At 39.0% G+C, this 18815-nt stretch overlaps 1 protein-coding gene across 1 annotated transcript; it reads left to right on the top strand.

The window, feature by feature from the left end:
- The first annotated feature begins 6213 nt into the window (after positions 1-6213).
- Positions 6214-18219, top strand: lamb3 (laminin subunit beta 3). The gene is made up of 22 exons (XM_052590024.1): positions 6214-6386; positions 7572-7726; positions 8393-8507; positions 9522-9595; positions 9669-9860; positions 11045-11108; positions 11193-11362; positions 11438-11558; positions 12372-12560; positions 12636-12791; positions 12896-13089; positions 13202-13298; positions 13408-13780; positions 14796-14956; positions 15033-15244; positions 15324-15527; positions 15979-16123; positions 16246-16453; positions 17191-17332; positions 17414-17590; positions 17772-17925; positions 18009-18219. Exons 1-22 carry the CDS (start codon positions 6356-6358, stop codon positions 18146-18148), a joined length of 3474 nt encoding a protein of 1157 aa, XP_052445984.1. The 5' UTR covers positions 6214-6355; the 3' UTR covers positions 18149-18219.
- Positions 18220-18815: the final 596 nt, after the last annotated feature.

Raw genomic sequence — 18815 nt, 5'->3', positions numbered from 1 at the left:
TGCGTCAGATCGCTACTTCAGAGCGGGTTCGCGAATCATTTGAGTCATTTGAGTCAGATCGCGACTTCAGAGCGGGTTCGCGAATCATTTGAGTCATTTGAGTCAATCTTTCAGTGCGGAAAACCATGATAATATGAAACGCTTCAAAACTGAGCTCACAGAGTGATTTTAAAAGTTAACAGGTACAAAGCGAGTCTTTAAAAAAAAAAAGCAACAAACATAAAATACAAATATACAAAATAAAGGTAATTCTATACAAATCCACAGCCTTTTTATCTACTGATCAAGCATTATAATGTGAGTATATAATATTGGAGAGAGTTTTACCATGCATCCTGCTGTAAATGGACCAGGTGAGCGCTATTTGAATACTGAATGTAGAATGATTGACAGCCGCAAAGGAGGGAAAACAAGGTTTCCATAAACTTTAATCTAATGATGTAAATAGTCTTCTGTCCCTTAAATTAAGCTATGGAATTGCTTCAGATGACCAAGTCACCCAAACTTATGTAAAAAAACGTGAGGCGCCGAAAAGCGCGATGTTTGCATCCCTGAACATGATTAAGTCACTGATCTATATTATCTATATTATAGATCAGTGGATTAAGCTCCTAAGTGTTTGGGTGCGCTGCACTAATTTACCCGTGTAGAACGTTTGCATCACATTAGTTCCGCTTTTGGCGCTCACGTGTAAAATCATATTCCTTTTTTTTTTCAGCAACGCGGGTGGCCCATAGACAGTAAAAGAAATGGACACAGCGACCCCATTGGAACTCAATTGAGACAAATGAAGCCCAGTTTTAGCTATTTTTAGCACTCAAACGAAGCTTGATGACGTCAGCAACCTGTCTGACAGATGTAAATCTTCTAGTAGCTGTGTGTGCAAACTGCCATCGTTAATCTTGCAGAGACGGCGAGCTTGAGCGGGGAGTTCTTTGTCGTGAGTGAGCAGGAGTAAGTATTCTGATTAATTATTTTGTATAGTATTTTAAAATGTAACGCCAGTACGCCATATTAAGTTAATTGCCTGTGAGCTTCTCCTCCTGTCTGTACAGTAATGCGACAGAGAGTCGAGTGGTTATGACGCAATCGTTAGCCTATTTTTTACAAAAACTGTTTCTACGGGGCCATAATGTAACATAGAAGGTAATGGAGCGCTTTATACATTGTCGTGTATCTTTAGAAATAAATAATGGACAAACGGAGTCTTTAAACGCCTCAGATGTAAAGTTATTCGCTGTCAAAGTGACGCCAAAATGAATGGGAGTCAATGGGAATGCTAACGCAAGTGAAGTTCTGCTAAAAGATGGCAGCCCCCACCCGACTTCAACTTCCGGTCGAGTTCCTTGCCCCTTGGGGTGGCCAGGGACATGTCTACAGAGGCACGTGCCTCCCTAGGCCTCCGTGTAGAACCGCCACTGGTTCTGCCACAAACCATTTGCGTTCCCGCGAAAAACGTAGGGTTCGCTTGAGAGGAAACGCAAAACTGATAATAATTAAAAGAAGACAAATTAAATAAAGTAGGCGAAAACCTATATTTCAATGTTCTCAATATAATAATTATATATATATATATATATATATATATATATATATATATATATATATACTGTAAATTCATATAATTCTATAATGCATTTTTACACTGAATTATTTCAATAGTAACACATTAGACATAAAATTAACTTTCAAAAAACAGTAAAATAACAGCTTGTCTGGCTTAATACTAAACAAAATGTGATAAATGTACATTATGTTCTGTTAAACTTTTCTAAGTCCTTTATTAGTTTGAAAATAAATACACAAATACAAGTAAATAAAACACCATGCAATCAGCTGAATCTGAAAATGGCTATGAAACAGTAAGTCGTTGAGTGTGTCTGAACACAAAGCACTGAGGTTTCTACACAGTGTGTGTATCTCACAGAGCTCATGCTACACCTCGCTCAGACCTGGTCTTTACTGTGAGATACACATCATCCTCCTTCAGAAGGAGTGTATCCGGTGAGAAGTGATCAGAGAGTCCAGGTCTTCAGAGCCGAAGGGCTGAAACAGCAGCTCCAGGAGCCGGACGACTGAGCCCAGGACCGCCAGGAGCGAGCCCACCAGATACACCTTCAGCAGACCCCGGCTCGGCTTCTGACTCAACACCTCTCTGATGAAGAGGACCAGCTCCCTCAGCGTCTCCATGATGATCCGGATCCGGTCTGTCTGGAGAACAGGGGTCAGCCGGTCATCAGACGCGTGAAGCATTGATCAGAACGAGTGCGGTGTGCTCACCTGATGGAGTCCGGCTCTGAGTCTCCAGACCGTGAGACTGTAATTCAGCCTTTATACAGCTGATCCTGACTCAATCCACCCACAGGATCAGCTGACAGACACACACCCAGAGAGAGAGAGACACACATACACACACACACAGAGAGAGAGAGACACACACACACACACACAGAGAGAGAGACACACACACACATACACACACAGAGAGAGAGAGAGACACACACACACACACACACACACAGAGAGAGAGAGACACACACACACACACACACACACAGAGAGAGAGAGACACACACACACACACACACACACACACACACAGAGAGAGAGACACACACACACACACACACACACACAGAGAGAGAGACACACACACACACACACAGAGAGAGAGACACACACACACATACACACACACACACAGAGAGAGAGAGAGAGAGACACACACACACACACACACACAGAGAGAGAGAGAGAGAGAGACACACACACACACACTCTCACACACACCCACACACACACACAGAGAGAGAGAGAGACACCCACACACACACACAGAGAGAGAGAGAGAGAGAGACACACACAGAGAGACACACATACACACGCACACACACACACACAGACACACACACACACACATACACACACACACAGAGAGAGAGAGAGAGAGACACACACACAGAGAGACACACACACACACACACATACACACGCACACACAGACACACACACACACACACACACACACAGAGACACACACACACTCACACACACACAGACACACACAGAGACACACACACACAATAACTATGAAGATAATGATAAAGATATAGTTCTAATAATCACTCTCAGTATTAATAAACAGCTAAATTAGTAAATAAATACACTAATATTCACTTCACCCCAACATCCCATAATACCTTAGCAACACCCTAGCAACCATCAAGAATACTTTGTAGGACACCCTACTCCCTGGCAACGACCTGTAGTACTGGAGAGAACATTAGCATGGCTCTCAGAGCGTGTGTGTGTGTGTGAGTGTGTGTGAGTGTGTGTGTGTGTGTGTGTGTGTGTGTGTGTGTGTGTGTGTGTGTGTGTGTGTGAACGGCTGGAAATCCCAGAGTGAAGTGCAGTATTAATCTGGTTATTTCCAGACTGATTCTGTGGTGGGAGTTTCCTGCGGTTCTTAAAGAGACACACACACTCTGAACACACTCACTGTGTCTCTGATCAAACACACTTTAGCAGTCCCTCCAAGATATCACGATTTGTTTTAGTATTTTGTTTTTGCGATCAAAATGACTGATTTTGCTGCAGCTTTTCTCAAAAGTATTGTTTTCCAGTGAAGATACACCACAGAGCACATTCTTCTGACACTGTTATGACTCTTCTGACTCCAGACTAATGTGTGAGGACATCATCACTAGAGTCTTTAAGATCTACAGAAGCTGTCTCCAGAACCTGACAGTGAAGCACCTTGATCACACATCTACACCTCAGACACATCTAATGTTTGCTTTCATACAGAATAAAGCTTTTAGTTTTATACATGGGGCAAACCTATGAAGGATGAACAAATATCGTCACATTAAAAATAACCTTCAAATCTGGAAATACTTGAAGCAGTGAAGAGCTGGGAAAAGTTTTGAGGACATTTCAAACCACTGGAAAACATTAGAGCATTTCTGACACAAGTTGACCCTGTAGCTGTAGTTTAATGTTGGTGAAGGGTGGAGATTGTGTGTTTATTGAGCAATGTTTTTCCTGGTTTCCACATCGGTGGAGTTTGTTCTGATATCAGCTTTAACAGAATTCTGCGCTGAATCTGAATCTGAAGCTCCTCACAAGATTTCACACAGATGTTACGGTTTCTGTTTTCTTCACTGTGTCTCCCAGCGCTGTGTATAACGGTGTCTCGTGATCGTGATCGAGCAGATAAACGGTCTGCGCAGCCCGAACTAGCGCGGACTCGCTCCGCTTCCGGTTTGTTTATCAGTGCAGCTCTTGTAAATCGATGATGACGAGAACGCAACGCAATGCCTTTCTTTGTCTGGACGCGCATTGCGATGACGTCACGGGACGCTTCTGAACCAAAGTTATGCGGAAAAATTCTAAAAAAAAAAAATAAAAAAAATGCGGAAAATTTCTGGCAATTAAGAAAATTTGCGATCTTGCGAAAATTGCGGCGTTTGCTTGATTTTGCGATAAATTCAGCGATCGCGAAATTGCGAAATCCTGGAGGGACTGCTTTATGAATATTTATGAATGTATGTGTGCCTATAAAGGTCTATGTGTGTTTATGAATTATAATAAATATTTATGTGATTATGAATGTATAAATTATGAATTACCGAATGTTACCGAATGTAGATATATATATATATATGTATATATAAATGTTGAATGCTTATAAATGTCTGTGTGTTTATGAATATTCATAAATGTTTATGTGATTATGAATTTTCTTACGTTTATGAATATTTATGTTTACTATTGTCTATTAATGTTTATCATTATTTATGAATGTTTACACGATTATACATTTCGATTTTTATGTTTATTAATATTTATGTGTATTAGTGTCTATATGTGTGTTTATGAATGTTTATGATATTTCTGAATGTGCTTGTGAATGTCTAGGCAAGTTTATGAATATTAATGTGTCTATGAATGTCTATATTTGTTTATGAATGTTTATGTTCATGAATATTGATATTTGTTTATTAATGTTTCTGAATATATACTTATCAATATTTCTAAATGTGTAAATGTATTTATGAATGTCTATATATGTTTATTAATATATATGGATCTTTATGATATTGATGAATATCTGTGGTCATGAATTTCCATATGTTTGTGAATATTTATGTGTTTATAGTGTCTTTATGTGTCTTTGAATGTTTATGAATGTCTATATGTGTGTTTATGGATAATTATTAATCTTTTCATGTGTTTATTTAATGTCTATATTTGTGTTTGTAATTATTTTTATTGTATGTGTTTATCGATGTTTATGAATGTTTACGTAATTATACATTTCCGTACATTTATTCATATTTATGTTTTGAATGTCTATATTTGTTTGTGAATTTTTATGAATGTATATTTATCAATGTTTCTAAATGTGTGTACATGTATTTATTAATGTCTATATATATGTTTATGATATTGATGTGATTTTATTTATGTTTGTTTATACAGTTATGAATTTCTATATATTTGTGAATATGTGTTTTTTTGGTGTCTTTGAATGTTTATGAATGTCTATATGTGTGTTTATGGATAATTATGAATATATAAATGTGTTTATTAATGTCTGTATTTGTGTTTATAATTGTTTTATTGTCTATGTATTCATGAATATGTGTGTATGCTCTTATGAATGTCTATTTGTGTGTTTATCAGTATTTATGAATGTCCATAAGTGGAGGTGTTTAAGTGCATGTGTGTATTAATGTGTGTGTTTATGAAAGTGTGTATGTTTATGAATGTATGATATGACCCCCTGGTTGCCGTGGTGATCCGTCAGCAGTGTTCAGGTGTGGCACCTTCGTCTGTGTGTGTGTGTGTGTGTGTGTGATGAGTCACTGTCTAACCTCAGACGGGACACACCTCACACACACACACACTGAAATCAGTGCCTGCAGGCCAAGAGTTTTATCACACACACACACACAATCTCTAGCACAGGACGTGAAGACAGTGTTCATCTGTCTCATATATCATTATCATCATGAATCAGAATCACATTCCATCCCTGTTACTTTGAGGATGTGAGTGTGTGTGTGTGTGTGCACGTGTTGATTCATGTCAGAAGGGTGTGACGCTGTGAGGGAAGGCGTCGTGCACACACACACACACACACACACACACAGGTGAGCAGCTCCTGTAATAAAAGCCGGACACAGAGCACACACAGCATCTGAACACTTCACACTTCACACACAGAAGGACAGCGTTCACACACATTTGACACAGAAGGACAGCGTTCACACACACTTTCCTCTGATTATCTCTGGTTCACTTGTGTCTGGAGGAAAGCTCTTGGTTTAGATCCACACACACTGTCTGGATGAAGACCTGGATCTTCCTCTCACTCGCAGGTCTGTTCTTCATCACATTCACTCAACACAGACCATTATCACTACTCACTTCTTCTGAATTTGATTTGATATATGAGTTTTCTGCTTTTGTGTTTTAATGTTAGCATCAATTCTTGCTTGTAAATACTTCCATAAAGTTTTTAAAGCAAATGTTTTTTTTTTATTTCAGTTTGAGTTATTTTAGTACTTCAGCCTGAACTGAATGAAAATGTTACTTTAATTAGCTTTTGTTTGTTTGTTTGTTTAAATATTGATTTGAACTATAATGACATTTATACATGGATATGCACATGATGTTTGTATATATCTAAAAACGTTATCATCAAAACATTTGAACTTTCTTAGCCTTGATATATAACGTCTAAAAGCATTTCTAAAAAAGTATGAATATCTATACGTGTGTTAATGAATGTTTATTTTAATAATTGTCTGTATGTGACCCTAGAGCACAAAACCAGTTTTAAGAGTCATTTTTCTTTTTAAATCTGAAAGCTGAATAAATGATCTCTCATTGATGTGTGGTTTGTTCGGAGGACAATATTTGTCTGAGATACAATTATTTGTAAATCTGGAATCTGAGGGAGCAAAAAAATCTAAATATTGAGAAAATCACCTTTAAAGTTGTTCAGATGAACTCTTAGCAATGCATATAACTAATCAAACATTAAGTTTCCACATATTTATAGTAGGAAACTAACAAAATATCTTCATGGAACATGATCTTTACTTATTATCCTAGTTTTTTTTACATAACAGAAAAATCAATAATTTTCACTCATACAATGTATTATTGTCTACTGCTACAAATATACCCCAGAGACTTAAGATGCTTTTGTGCTGCAGGAACAAATATGTGTTTATTAATAATAATAATATACATGTACCACAGTAAAACAATGGTTTTGGTCTCGTATCGTATCAATATGATGGTTTTTGTTCATGCAGTGTATTGTTGAATCTAAAGCCCCTCCTGAGGTGCAGTGTTGTGTTGTTCTGTTCTGTGTTGTGATATGTGTTGTGTTGTGATGTGTCCAGCTCTGTCTGCGGTGTGTTTGTTGTGTTGTTCTGTTCTGTGATGGTGATGTGATGTGTGTGTTGTGTTGTGTCCAGCTCTGTCTGCGCTGTGTCTGTTGTGTTGTGTTGTTCTGTGATGGTGATGTGATGTGTGTGTTGTGTTGTGTCCAGCTCTGTCTGCGCTGTGTCTGGGGCAGCAGGACTGCAGGCGCGGGGCGTGTTACCCTGCGATGGGTGACCTGCTCCTGGGCCGGGAGCAGAGCCTGCGCTCCTCCTCCACCTGTGGTCTGATGGGGTCTGAGGTGGTGTGTACTCCACACGGACAGGTGAGACTCGTCTAGACCTGAGAAACACACACAGCTTCAGATACGAGCCTGTCTGGGTGTGGTTCTGCACGCAAGCTAACGATTGAGCACAAAACCAAGATCAAACATGCACTCAACCATTATATATATCTATGAAACAAACACGACACTATTGTGGAACCTCCTATATGGGTCCAAATGTATCTAGCTTTATTTTATTTATTCAGAAGGTGTATAAAGCTCGACCAGGGTCACAGATATAGGGTATTATTTGGCGCTAGAAAGGGTTTCTTTATTGTTAAGTGCCAAGAACCACACCCAGAAGAACATGTTGAGATGAAATCTCTGAGTCTCTGACTCTTCTCCTGAAACACACTCAGAGCAGTCAATGATCAGATCTGATCGAATCTGACAACACTGGAACATTTCTTTCATAACACACTCATTTCTGCCTTGTTAGGTTTGCTGGCAGACGTTTCTAAAGGCATGTTTATTCAGGTTTATCACTGATGGTTTTCTTTAGGTTTGAAATTACACTTTCACACTGACATGATCATCAAACACAGATTCTGCAGGGCCAAGAGATTCTCTTTTCTGTACAGTAACTACTGTAATAAAAGCACAGCTGGTTAAACTGGTGATGGGTTGAGCTGGTTAAATGTCTAAATCACTCTCTCCATGCCCCAGTGGAAGATGAAGTGCTGTCCGTGCGACTCTCGTAACCCTGCGGCGTATAATGCGCACAGGATCCAGAACGTGATCTCCAGCGCCGGACCCAACCGATGGTGGCAGTCCAAGAAAGGTGAGGCTTTAAAACATGACGTTAAACACAAATTACCACAACAAGCCAGTAGTAGTTCTGACAGTGTCGTGTAAACATGGACGAAAACTGGAGACAAACCAATTTAATTTAGTGAATCGTTTACTCTGGATCCGCTCCTGGTGATTCAAACGCATGAATCAGTTAAACAGCTGAAATGATTCACTGTTTTGAAGTGGTCAAATTTTGTTCAGATCAGGATTTCAGAGCGCGTATTGCGAATCATTAGATTTAAATGGGAAGCGGGTTCGTGAATCTATTTCGCAAATCATTATTCAGATCGGAAGTCCGGACAAAAATTCGCGAATCAGAAATAATTTTATTTAGATCGGAACTTCGCAACGGATTCGCAAATCTTTTTGATTCAGATCAGAAATACTGTAAGTTGGTGAATCTTTTCATTCAGATCAGGACTCTAGTTCACAATATAATTAGTATTTAGATTGAAACTTTTGAGTGTCCGCAAATCATTTTAATTCTTATCAGAACTAATCAGTTTTGGTTCAGATCGGGACTAGTTTGCGATCAAATCACTTGATTTAGATCACACCTCCAGAGTAGGTTCGTGTATTTGATTCAGAACCGAAGCAGTTTTGTGAATCTTTAGATTCTAAACGGGACTATAATACTTCGCGAATCATTATAAACTCTAGTGTATATCGCAAATCATTTTATTAGGATCGGAACTTCAGAACTAATTTTGTTCAGAACTAAGCGTGTTCGTGAATGTTTTGATTCAGATTGGGACTCTAAAACGTCGCAAATTATTATTCAGTTTGTAAATTTTCTAGATCGGTGCTTTGAAGTAGGTTTGCGAATCTTTTGATTCAGATCACGGTACAAAAATACATTGTTTAGAACATATTCAGTGCACACTTTAAATGAACTTACATTAATTTAAACTTTAATTAAATACTTTACATTTATTCATATATAAGTAAATATCATGTAAACCATTAAGGATTATGCGAGTGTTTGTGTGTGTGTTTCTTCCAGATGTTAGTGCCGTGACGCTGCAACTGGATTTAGATGGAATGTATCAGCTGGAGACCGTCTTACTCTCATTTAAGGTATCTGATATCTGTCCCGCTGTCTTTAATTTACCAAGCACTGTTTTGTAACGTCTCCTCTGTCGTCCTGTAGGGCCCAAGGCCTGATGCGCTGATCATCGAGAGGACGAAGGATTTCGGTCGCACTTGGCATCCCGTCCTGTACATGGCCACCAACTGCCCATCCACCTTTCCTCAGGTTAGCACTTCGTTCCCTCGCACCTTCGAAGAAACCTACTGCTACACGCTGCCATCCACCGCCGACGACCCCTACAGGGACCAGAAGGTAAGACAGTCCGCCTTTCACTTACGCTTTATAAAAGTTTTATGAATGTTAAGGCAAAATGTTCTTAAAAGTAAGTTATGTTGTTACAACTGCATCAATATTTGATATACGTTATCATAACGTTAAGAGAAAATGTTATTAGAAAACATTCTAAAAAAGAATGTCGTTACAATGGTATTTGAACTTAACGTTAATGTTAAGAAAATTTTCAGAATTTTTTAATATATATTTAAGTTATTTATAGAGGATGAATGCTCTCATGACATTTTGTGAAAGCGTTCTTGTAACATTACAAATTAACATTCAACTAACACATTTTAGTTGAAAAATAACAGTAGTAGAACATTGTAAAAAAAATTGTGATTATTACAAGAAAACTAGACATTTTAACGCTCTTATAATATTAAAATATATTCGCAAATAACACTATATTATGGGTTAAAATAAAGTTAGTAGAAAACGTTTTGTAACCTTTAAATAACGTTTTATCGCAACAAGAAAAATTTAGGTTTTAATGTCTGTAGGATAATGAAAATAAGTGTTCAAATAACGTTATATTGTGGGTGGAAATAAAGTTACTAGAATGTTGAAGGAAACATTTTAGGAACATTCGAATAAGGTTTAAACATGACAAAAACGTTCTTGGAATATTAAAAAATAAACATTCAAACAAAGTAATATTATGAGTAAAGACATAATTAGTAGAACATTGTAAAGAAGTTTTTAGGAACCTTCAAATAGCGTTCTAATCATGTCAGGAAAACTGATGTTTTTAATGTTTAAACAAATTAAATAAAAAATAAACATTCAAATAAGGTTATGTGTTAAGTAAAAATAAAATTCAATTAATGTTTTTTTAAAAACAACAACGTTATTTTAACCTTTAAATAATGTTCAATTCATGACAAGAAAATGTGACATTTTTTATATATTAAAAATAAACGTTATTTGGTAAAATTAAGTTAGGAGAATGTTATAAGAAACATTTTTTTACGACAACAAATCGTTTTAGAATGTTAAAGACAAAAATTCAAATTTTTGGTTAAAAGGAATGTTAGTAGAACATTTGAATAACGTTATAATGATGAAAAGAAAACTAGACATTTTAACGCTTAAGTTTTTAATCACCTAAATGTGTTGCTGGACGATCTTCGCTCACGTTGACGTTTCTTCTCTCTTCTCAGATTAACTTTTATCCTCTGCGTCAGTTCGCAGACATCAATCTGCCGAACGAACACAAAATCGAAGGTGAGTTATTTGGACTTCTCCGATCTCAGATGACCGTAGCATTAGTGAAGTGTGTGGATGATTGACGGCTGCTCTGTCCCTCAGTGGCGTCTGGGTTCACGGGTCTGCGGGTCAATCTGACCCAGCTGGGGTCGGTTCCCAGCATGCCCGGACGCAGGCTGAGCCAGTATTACGCCCTGAGAGAGATGAGAGTGATCGGATCCTGCTTCTGCCACGGACACGCCAACCAGTGCAACAGCCTGCCCAACACACAGGTAACACACACTCACACAAACACAAACACACTTAACCCCAAACACAAGTCTCATACGTGTGTGTTTGTACTACAGGTGGGCGGCGTGTGTGAGTGTCAGCACAACACGGCTGGAGTAAACTGTGAGCGATGTGATGACCTGCACAATGACCTTCCCTGGAGACCCGCTGAGAACACAAACACACACACCTGCAAACGTACGGTTGCTCACACACACACGATTTGATGGCTATTAACACAATTAATTATAACTTTACTATTACTGGTTATCTAGTACATACGGTCTACTATGTGTACGGCATGTAATAGTAATAAATGCCACAACAATAAATATTTTAGTGTTTTAAAGTTTTTGTGCAATTTTTTTAATTTCAATTTATATATATAATTACATTTTAATATTATTTTGGATTAGCAAAGAAAAAATAAGAAATTATTTAATTTTACATTAAATTTATAAAAAAAAGAAATTAGTAAAAAAAATAATATTAAATATAAATAAATAATTGAAATGATAAATGGATATGGTTTATAATTCAATTGTTAGGATTCCTAACACTAAACTAATGTTTTACTGGATTGGCAGTAAATAAGTATAAAAAGATATAATTTAATATTAAAATAATCAATCAAAATAATAAAAAATTAATTAATTAAAAACTACTTAAGTATATATATATATATATATATATATATATATATATATATATATATATATATATATATATATATATATATACAAATATATATAATCAAATGGCACATAAATGTTTCGCAAAAAGTGAGTGATTATTAAATTAAATTAATACATTATGCATTTGATTGGCATTAAATTAATATCATATTTTATTCACAACTATACTATAAAAAATACATATTTATTCAAATTAAATTATTAAATCTAAAATAGGTGAATTGAGTTACATTAATAAATCTTCAGTACATAAATATGAAATTAAATCAACAAACATGAACTGTTATTCCTCATTGTATGTGTGCGCCCCCTGCAGGCTGTGAGTGTAATAATCACGCGGATCGCTGTCACTTTGACGCGGAGCGCTACGAGGCGACGGGCCGCAGGAGCGGAGGAGTGTGTGACAACTGCAATCATCACACCACCGGACCCAACTGTGAGCGCTGCGCTAACAACTACTACAGGAACCCTCTGAGCAACATCAGGAGCCCCGACGCCTGCCTGCGTGAGTGACACACACACACACTCACACACACACACACACACGTGAGGATGATGCTGATGAAGGTGTCTCCCGCAGGCTGTCTGTGTAACGCGGCCGGCTCTGTGAACAGCGGTCAGTGTGACGCTCAAACAGGAGAGTGTGCGTGTAAAGCTAACGTTGAAGGCGATCGCTGTGACCGGTGCAAAGCTGGACACTACAACCTCAACGCCAACAACCCTCTGGGCTGCTCCAGTGAGTCACTCATACATATTACATGCGATAATAAATACCAGTTAACTCGCTGAAGTAAAAGATGAAGTGAATGTATATAAGAAATGTTTTTCATGTGTGTGTAGAGTGCTCCTGTAGTCCAGACGGCTCTGTCAGCGGTGTGTGTGATCAGCTGACGGGTCAGTGCAAGTGTCGCCCCCATGTGGAGGGTTTGTCATGTGACCGCTGTGCTGCGGGTTACTGGAACCCATCGTCGCCCAGCGGCTGCCAGCCGTGTAACTGTGACCCCATCAACGCCCGCAGCGCCTCCTGTGACCAGGTACATGCCATCACACACATGATCACATGACCACACACACATCACATGATCACATGACCACACACACATCACATGATCACGTGATGCTGATGATGTGTTTCCTGTGGTTCAGCGCACGGGTCAGTGTCTGTGTCGCCCGGGCATCGCGGGCCGGACCTGCAGCGGTTGCCCTGAAAACACGTACGGAGATCCTCTGATTGGCTGCAGACGTGAGTGTTTCCTGTCCGCACGAGCAAATTTCAACTAAATAAACACTCTACAATTAATCATTAAAGGATTTTACGGGACGCTGATTGGTTTCTTGTTCTGTCCTCTCAGCGTGTGAGTGCAACCCGTCAGGAACGGAGTCGGGCGGCTGTGACAAACGCACAGGCGCGTGTCTCTGTAAACCGGGTGTAACTGGCGCCCGCTGCGACTCCTGCAGCCCTGGCCACTGCGCCAGTTTCCCAGAATGCCCAGCGTGTCCGTCCTGCTTCTTCAGCATGAACGGGCGTCTGCAGCAGCTCACAGTGACGCTGGAGCGACTCTCGAACCAGCTGATCTCGTCCGGCGGCAGACCCGTCTCCAGCGACGCCACCCGCAGGATCCAGACGCTGATGGACACCCTGAGACACCTGCAGGACACCGTGAGCGTCCCGCCGCAGTCCAGCCGCGCACTGAACGACGCCCTGCAGAGACTCAACCAGATCAGGTACAGCATCAACACCAGACCGACCCGCTGATCACTGACCCTCTGTCAGACTCATGAGAACTACACAGATCACACTGGAGAAGACTCTCAAATATGAAGAAGTCTGAATAAGAGACCAAATTATATACAATAGCCTTACTTACAATGTATGTGAGTGTATATATAAATATTAAATTAATAATAAATTAATAAATATGACATTGGCAATAATAATAATAAAAAAATTGTAAATATGAAATCTAAATGCTGTAAGTAAATATTACATATTAAGTACATATTACAAATTAAATGTAAGTATTATAAGAAATTATAATAAGTAATTATGAGACAAAGTCTCAGTAAAATTATGAAAAAGTCAACATCTTGAGAAATAAAACTGCAGTTGGCAAATATAAAGCCAATTATCGGTGCCGATATTAAGCATTTTTGTGGTTATCAGGATTGGTAATTTTCAAAACCGATAATTGAAATGTTTTTATATCATTTTTTGTCCGATTTGTTTTTGTTCTGCCAAGCCCTTGATATTCTTAGTTTTGACATTAATTTTAATTTATAAATTTAAACCGATATATATATATATATATATATATATATATATATATATATATATATATATATATATACTAAAACAAGAAACAAATATAATAGCCAAACTTATCGAAAATATATAATTTAAATTAATAATTTTACTAAGTATGAGTAAGTATGAATGATAAATAAATAAAAAAAATCACACCTGAGAAATATAAAGGTGAAATTATGAGAAACAGAAATTGTCAAAATTACGAAAATAATAATAATTGTAAGTAATAATAATACTTAACTAATAAAACATGAAATTATCAAGCTAAATAAAACTATTTATTAAACATTAACATTACTGAATTTTTTTAATAAACCTAAAAATTATATAAAAAAAGTAACAATTGTGAAGTTCGAAGATGCAGTTTGCAGTGAAAAATAGGAGTAATTAAAAGAATTTGAGATATAAATGTTTGTTTAAACTCTCCTACAGGTCTCAGCTGAAGGGTTTGACTGAGGATCTGCCATCGCAGCCGAGGGACGGTGATATTGATCGCAGTCTGAACGAACTGCAGACGCTTCTGTCGTCTCTGGGCCTGGAATATTTCACCAAGAGAGATGCTTTCACTAATGGCGCCGGATCCAACAATGCCAGTGCGTGTGCAGCGCTCATCTTTATTAGTGTCAGATTCCTCAGTATGACCTCTAATGAAAAACCTCTCATTCTCAGGCACCTTCTACGCCATCCAGAAGTCGTTCGAAAAGTCAACGGATGCCGTCAAACGAGCCAACGCTACTAAAGACACACTGAAGAAGTCAGAGGGCCTGAGAGAAAACGCCTTGAGGGACCTGAGAGACGTGCAGCCCGGAAACACTAAAGACCTGGAGAAACTCAAGAAGGATATGGCAACCCGGCCGAATCTGACGCCCACCGCAAACAAGGTGAGATAGATTGCACATGATTGGCTGAGCAGAAGTGTTGGTTTCCCACCAGATTAGTTATTAATGTTGTGTTTGTTAGGTGTGTGGTGGTGACCGCGTGGATTCCTGCACTCCGGAGCGCTGCACTGGAGATCTGTGTCCTCCTGACGGAGCGCCCCCTTGTGGAGCGGAGGAGACCTGCACAGGAGCGCTGCCCAACGCCAACAAAGCCTTCCAGGACGCAGACGAGGTGAAGGCCAAACTACAGGATCTGAACAACAAGATCACGCAAGCAGCTGCACAGGTATGACAACACACATTCACAATAATTACATTAAAAATAAGAAAATTATAATAATATATAGAAGCAAAATTAATTATATTAAAAGTCAAAGTTATGAGAAATCAAAAAGTAATAAATAATAATGAATCAAATGTGACATAAATAACTAGAAAACGTTTTTTCAAAGCCAAAAATTGAGAAATAAAATAGCAATTTGGAAATGTAAAGAAATTATAATATATTATATATTTAAATTAAATATATTATATCAATATAACAATATTTTAAATATAATTTAGAATATAATCATATTTATAATAATTTTAAAAAGCAAAATTATGAAAAGGTCACAGTTATGGAAAATAAAATTGAAATATAAAGATGGTATGACCACACACAACGAACTAGTAAGACCTAATAGACTTGTCCATTTATATTTTACAATGACTTTAACACACTTTCTGAAACACAGATACAGGAAGCTGATGATTCGGCCAGGAGGGTGAGACTGTCCACAGATGAGCTGGCCAATCAGATCAAGCAGGTGCAAGCCGACGTGGATGAAGACCTGAAGGACACCAAAGACTTCATAAACAATCTCAAGGACTTCCTGTCAGGTGGGTTTTTACTTTACTTTACCATACTGCACACTGCCAAGTATGCACTATGTATGTTTTAGTCTCTTTGAATCGGTCCAGCAGTCGTTCACAATGGAGTCGGCTGTTGTTTTGTGTCTCAGAGCCTCATTCAGACCCAGATGAGGTGCAGCGGGTGTGCGAGGCCATTCTGGAAGCTCAGGTCCCTTTGAGCATGGTGAAGCTGAAGCAGAAGCTGAGGGAGCTGCAGGATCTGGCGTCTTCACTGCCAGACAGCAGCAAAGTCCTGGAGAACAGCAGAGAGCAGCTGGAGAACGCCAGACAGCTGCTGGAGGAGGCTAACAACACACGGTAACCAGCACACGCTAATGACACGCTAACAACACATGCTAATAACAAGCTAACAACACATGGTACACAGCACAAGCTAACAACACCCTAACAACACATGCTAATGACACGCTAACAACACACGGTACACATCACGTTAACAACACATGCTAACGACACACTAACAGCACACAGTACACAACCCAAAATAACATCACATGCTAATGACACACTAAGAGCACACAGTACACAACCCACGTTAACAAAACATGCTATTGACATGCTAACAACACATGGTACACATCACATGCTAACAACACATGGTACACATCACATGCTAACAACACATGCTAATGACACGCTAACAACACAGTACACAACTCATGCTAACAATGCGTTATACAGCACATGCTAATAACACAAGGTACACAATATGCTAACAACATACCAACAACACATGCTAATGACACGCTAACAACACACAGTACACAACACACACTAATGACACGTGCTAACAATAAATGTTAACTACACTGTACCAAACACAAGATAAAATGCTAACAACACATGGTACACATCACATGCCAACAACACTCGCTAACGACACGCGCTATCAACACACGTTACATAAGACATGCTAACAATACATGGTACTCAACACATGCTAAGGACACATGGTACACAGCACACACATTAACAACTCATTATAATATTTTGTCTGGTGTTTTTCTAACGTTCCTGATTGTTGTTGTCTGCAGTGACGCTGCGTTCGGTATCCAGCAGGACGCTGAGAGCATCCTGAAGATGATGGAAGACAACGAGGACATTTTCGATGAGCTGAAAGACAAGATCCTTCGGAGCGTCGACATCGCAAACAACGTCAAGAATGAAGTCAAACAGGTCAGTCTGAGATCTGCGCGAAAACTAACCGAAACAATGTCCAGATTCAGGCTAACGTGACCGATGGCCTTTGTGTCTCAGATAGAGGACACGCTGCTGCCCGCCGAGCAGGGGATTGTGGGAGTCACAGGGCTGCTGGATGAGATGCGCCCCCTGCTGGACGACCTGAAGAAAGACGCGAGGATGGGAACGACGCATGCGAACGAAGCTCAGAATCAGGCCGATTCAGCTCAGGAAGAAGCCGAACAAGCGGCAGAGGTGCGGAAACACACAACACTCATGTTATAGTTAGAGCTGTCGATTTAACATTATCATTTGGTGTGATTTTTGTTTTTGGAGAATATACTGTGTTTAAATGAACAATATTTAGTAACTTTCTTGTTATTAATTAGAATAACGTTGAATCACTTGACAGTGAGTAACCCCTCATGTGTTTCAGGAGCTGGAAGCACTGAAGGAGGAGTTTGAGCGATTGAAGCGTGCGGCGGCGGAGAACACTGATGCGGGTGAAGACTCCGCCCGCTTACAGGAGCTGCAGGAGGAGGCGGAGTCTGTGATGACGGACACCAATGACATCATGCAGGCTCTGAAAGGTACCGCCCACTACACACACATCCCATCATGCTCGGCGCACACATCCCCATGCTAACCGGTGCTGTTGCGGTTGTGTTCTCAGATAAGGAGGCCTCTGTTCGGCGGGGAGCGGCGGAGCTGCAGCAGAACGCAGCGCGATTGACCGGTCTGGACGATCAGGTGAAGAAACTCCGAGACGACATCCGCTTTAAAGCCACCAGTCTGAGCATATGCCAGGGCTGAGGAGCACAACACACACCAGAAACAACACTACTAATCAAGCAACTAATAAAGTTTCTGAATGATTGAATGAAGATTCTTGTGTGTGTTCATATTTACAGTGGAATACTAGCATACTACACAGTGTGCACTGTAGACTGCTTACTAAATGAAGCATGCAGTGTACATCAGGGATGTTATCAATAACTAAAACTGATAAAAAAAAGGGTTTCATTAATCAAAATTATTAGAGTAAAAAGAATTTTAAAACATGTAAAAATAACAGTTACCAACAAACCAAAAGTTACAATGAAAACTGAAAAATATATTTTAAAAAAAAGAAGCTTTTTTAGATTTTAACCTAAAAAAGTTTAATGTATTAAGTAAAAAAAAAAAAAAAAAAATTGTTTTTGAAGCATTTTAAAAAACATCTTTATATAAATATATGTATAAAATACACATATTTCCTGGTCATTAAAAGCAATACATTGCAATAGTGAAGTGAAGTGACATTCAGCCAAGTATGGTGACCCATACTCAGAATTTGTGCTCTGCATTTAACCCATCCGAAATGCACACACACAGAGCAGTGAACACACACACACACACTGTGAGCACACACCCGGAGCAGTGGGCAGCCATTTATGCTGCGGCGCCCGGGGAGCAGTTGGGGGTTCAATGCCTTGCTCAA

The sequence above is a fragment of the Carassius gibelio genome, chromosome B22 (genome assembly GCF_023724105.1).
Source record: "Carassius gibelio isolate Cgi1373 ecotype wild population from Czech Republic chromosome B22, carGib1.2-hapl.c, whole genome shotgun sequence".
NCBI lineage: Eukaryota > Metazoa > Chordata > Actinopteri > Cypriniformes > Cyprinidae > Carassius > Carassius gibelio.
Note: the sequence above shows the minus strand (reverse complement) of the source record. Positions and strands in the feature narration are given on the sequence as shown.

Excerpts from the sequence above, each read along its gene's own strand:
- lamb3 (XM_052590024.1), top strand. The coding sequence starts at position 6,356 with ATGAAGACCTGGATCTTCCTCTCACTCGCAG. Across the intron at positions 13,090-13,201 it reads GCAGCGCCTCCTGTGACCAG|CGCACGGGTCAGTGTCTGTG; the intron begins GTACATGCCATC and ends CCTGTGGTTCAG. Across the intron at positions 14,957-15,032 it reads CGCCGGATCCAACAATGCCA|GCACCTTCTACGCCATCCAG; the intron begins GTGCGTGTGCAG and ends TCTCATTCTCAG.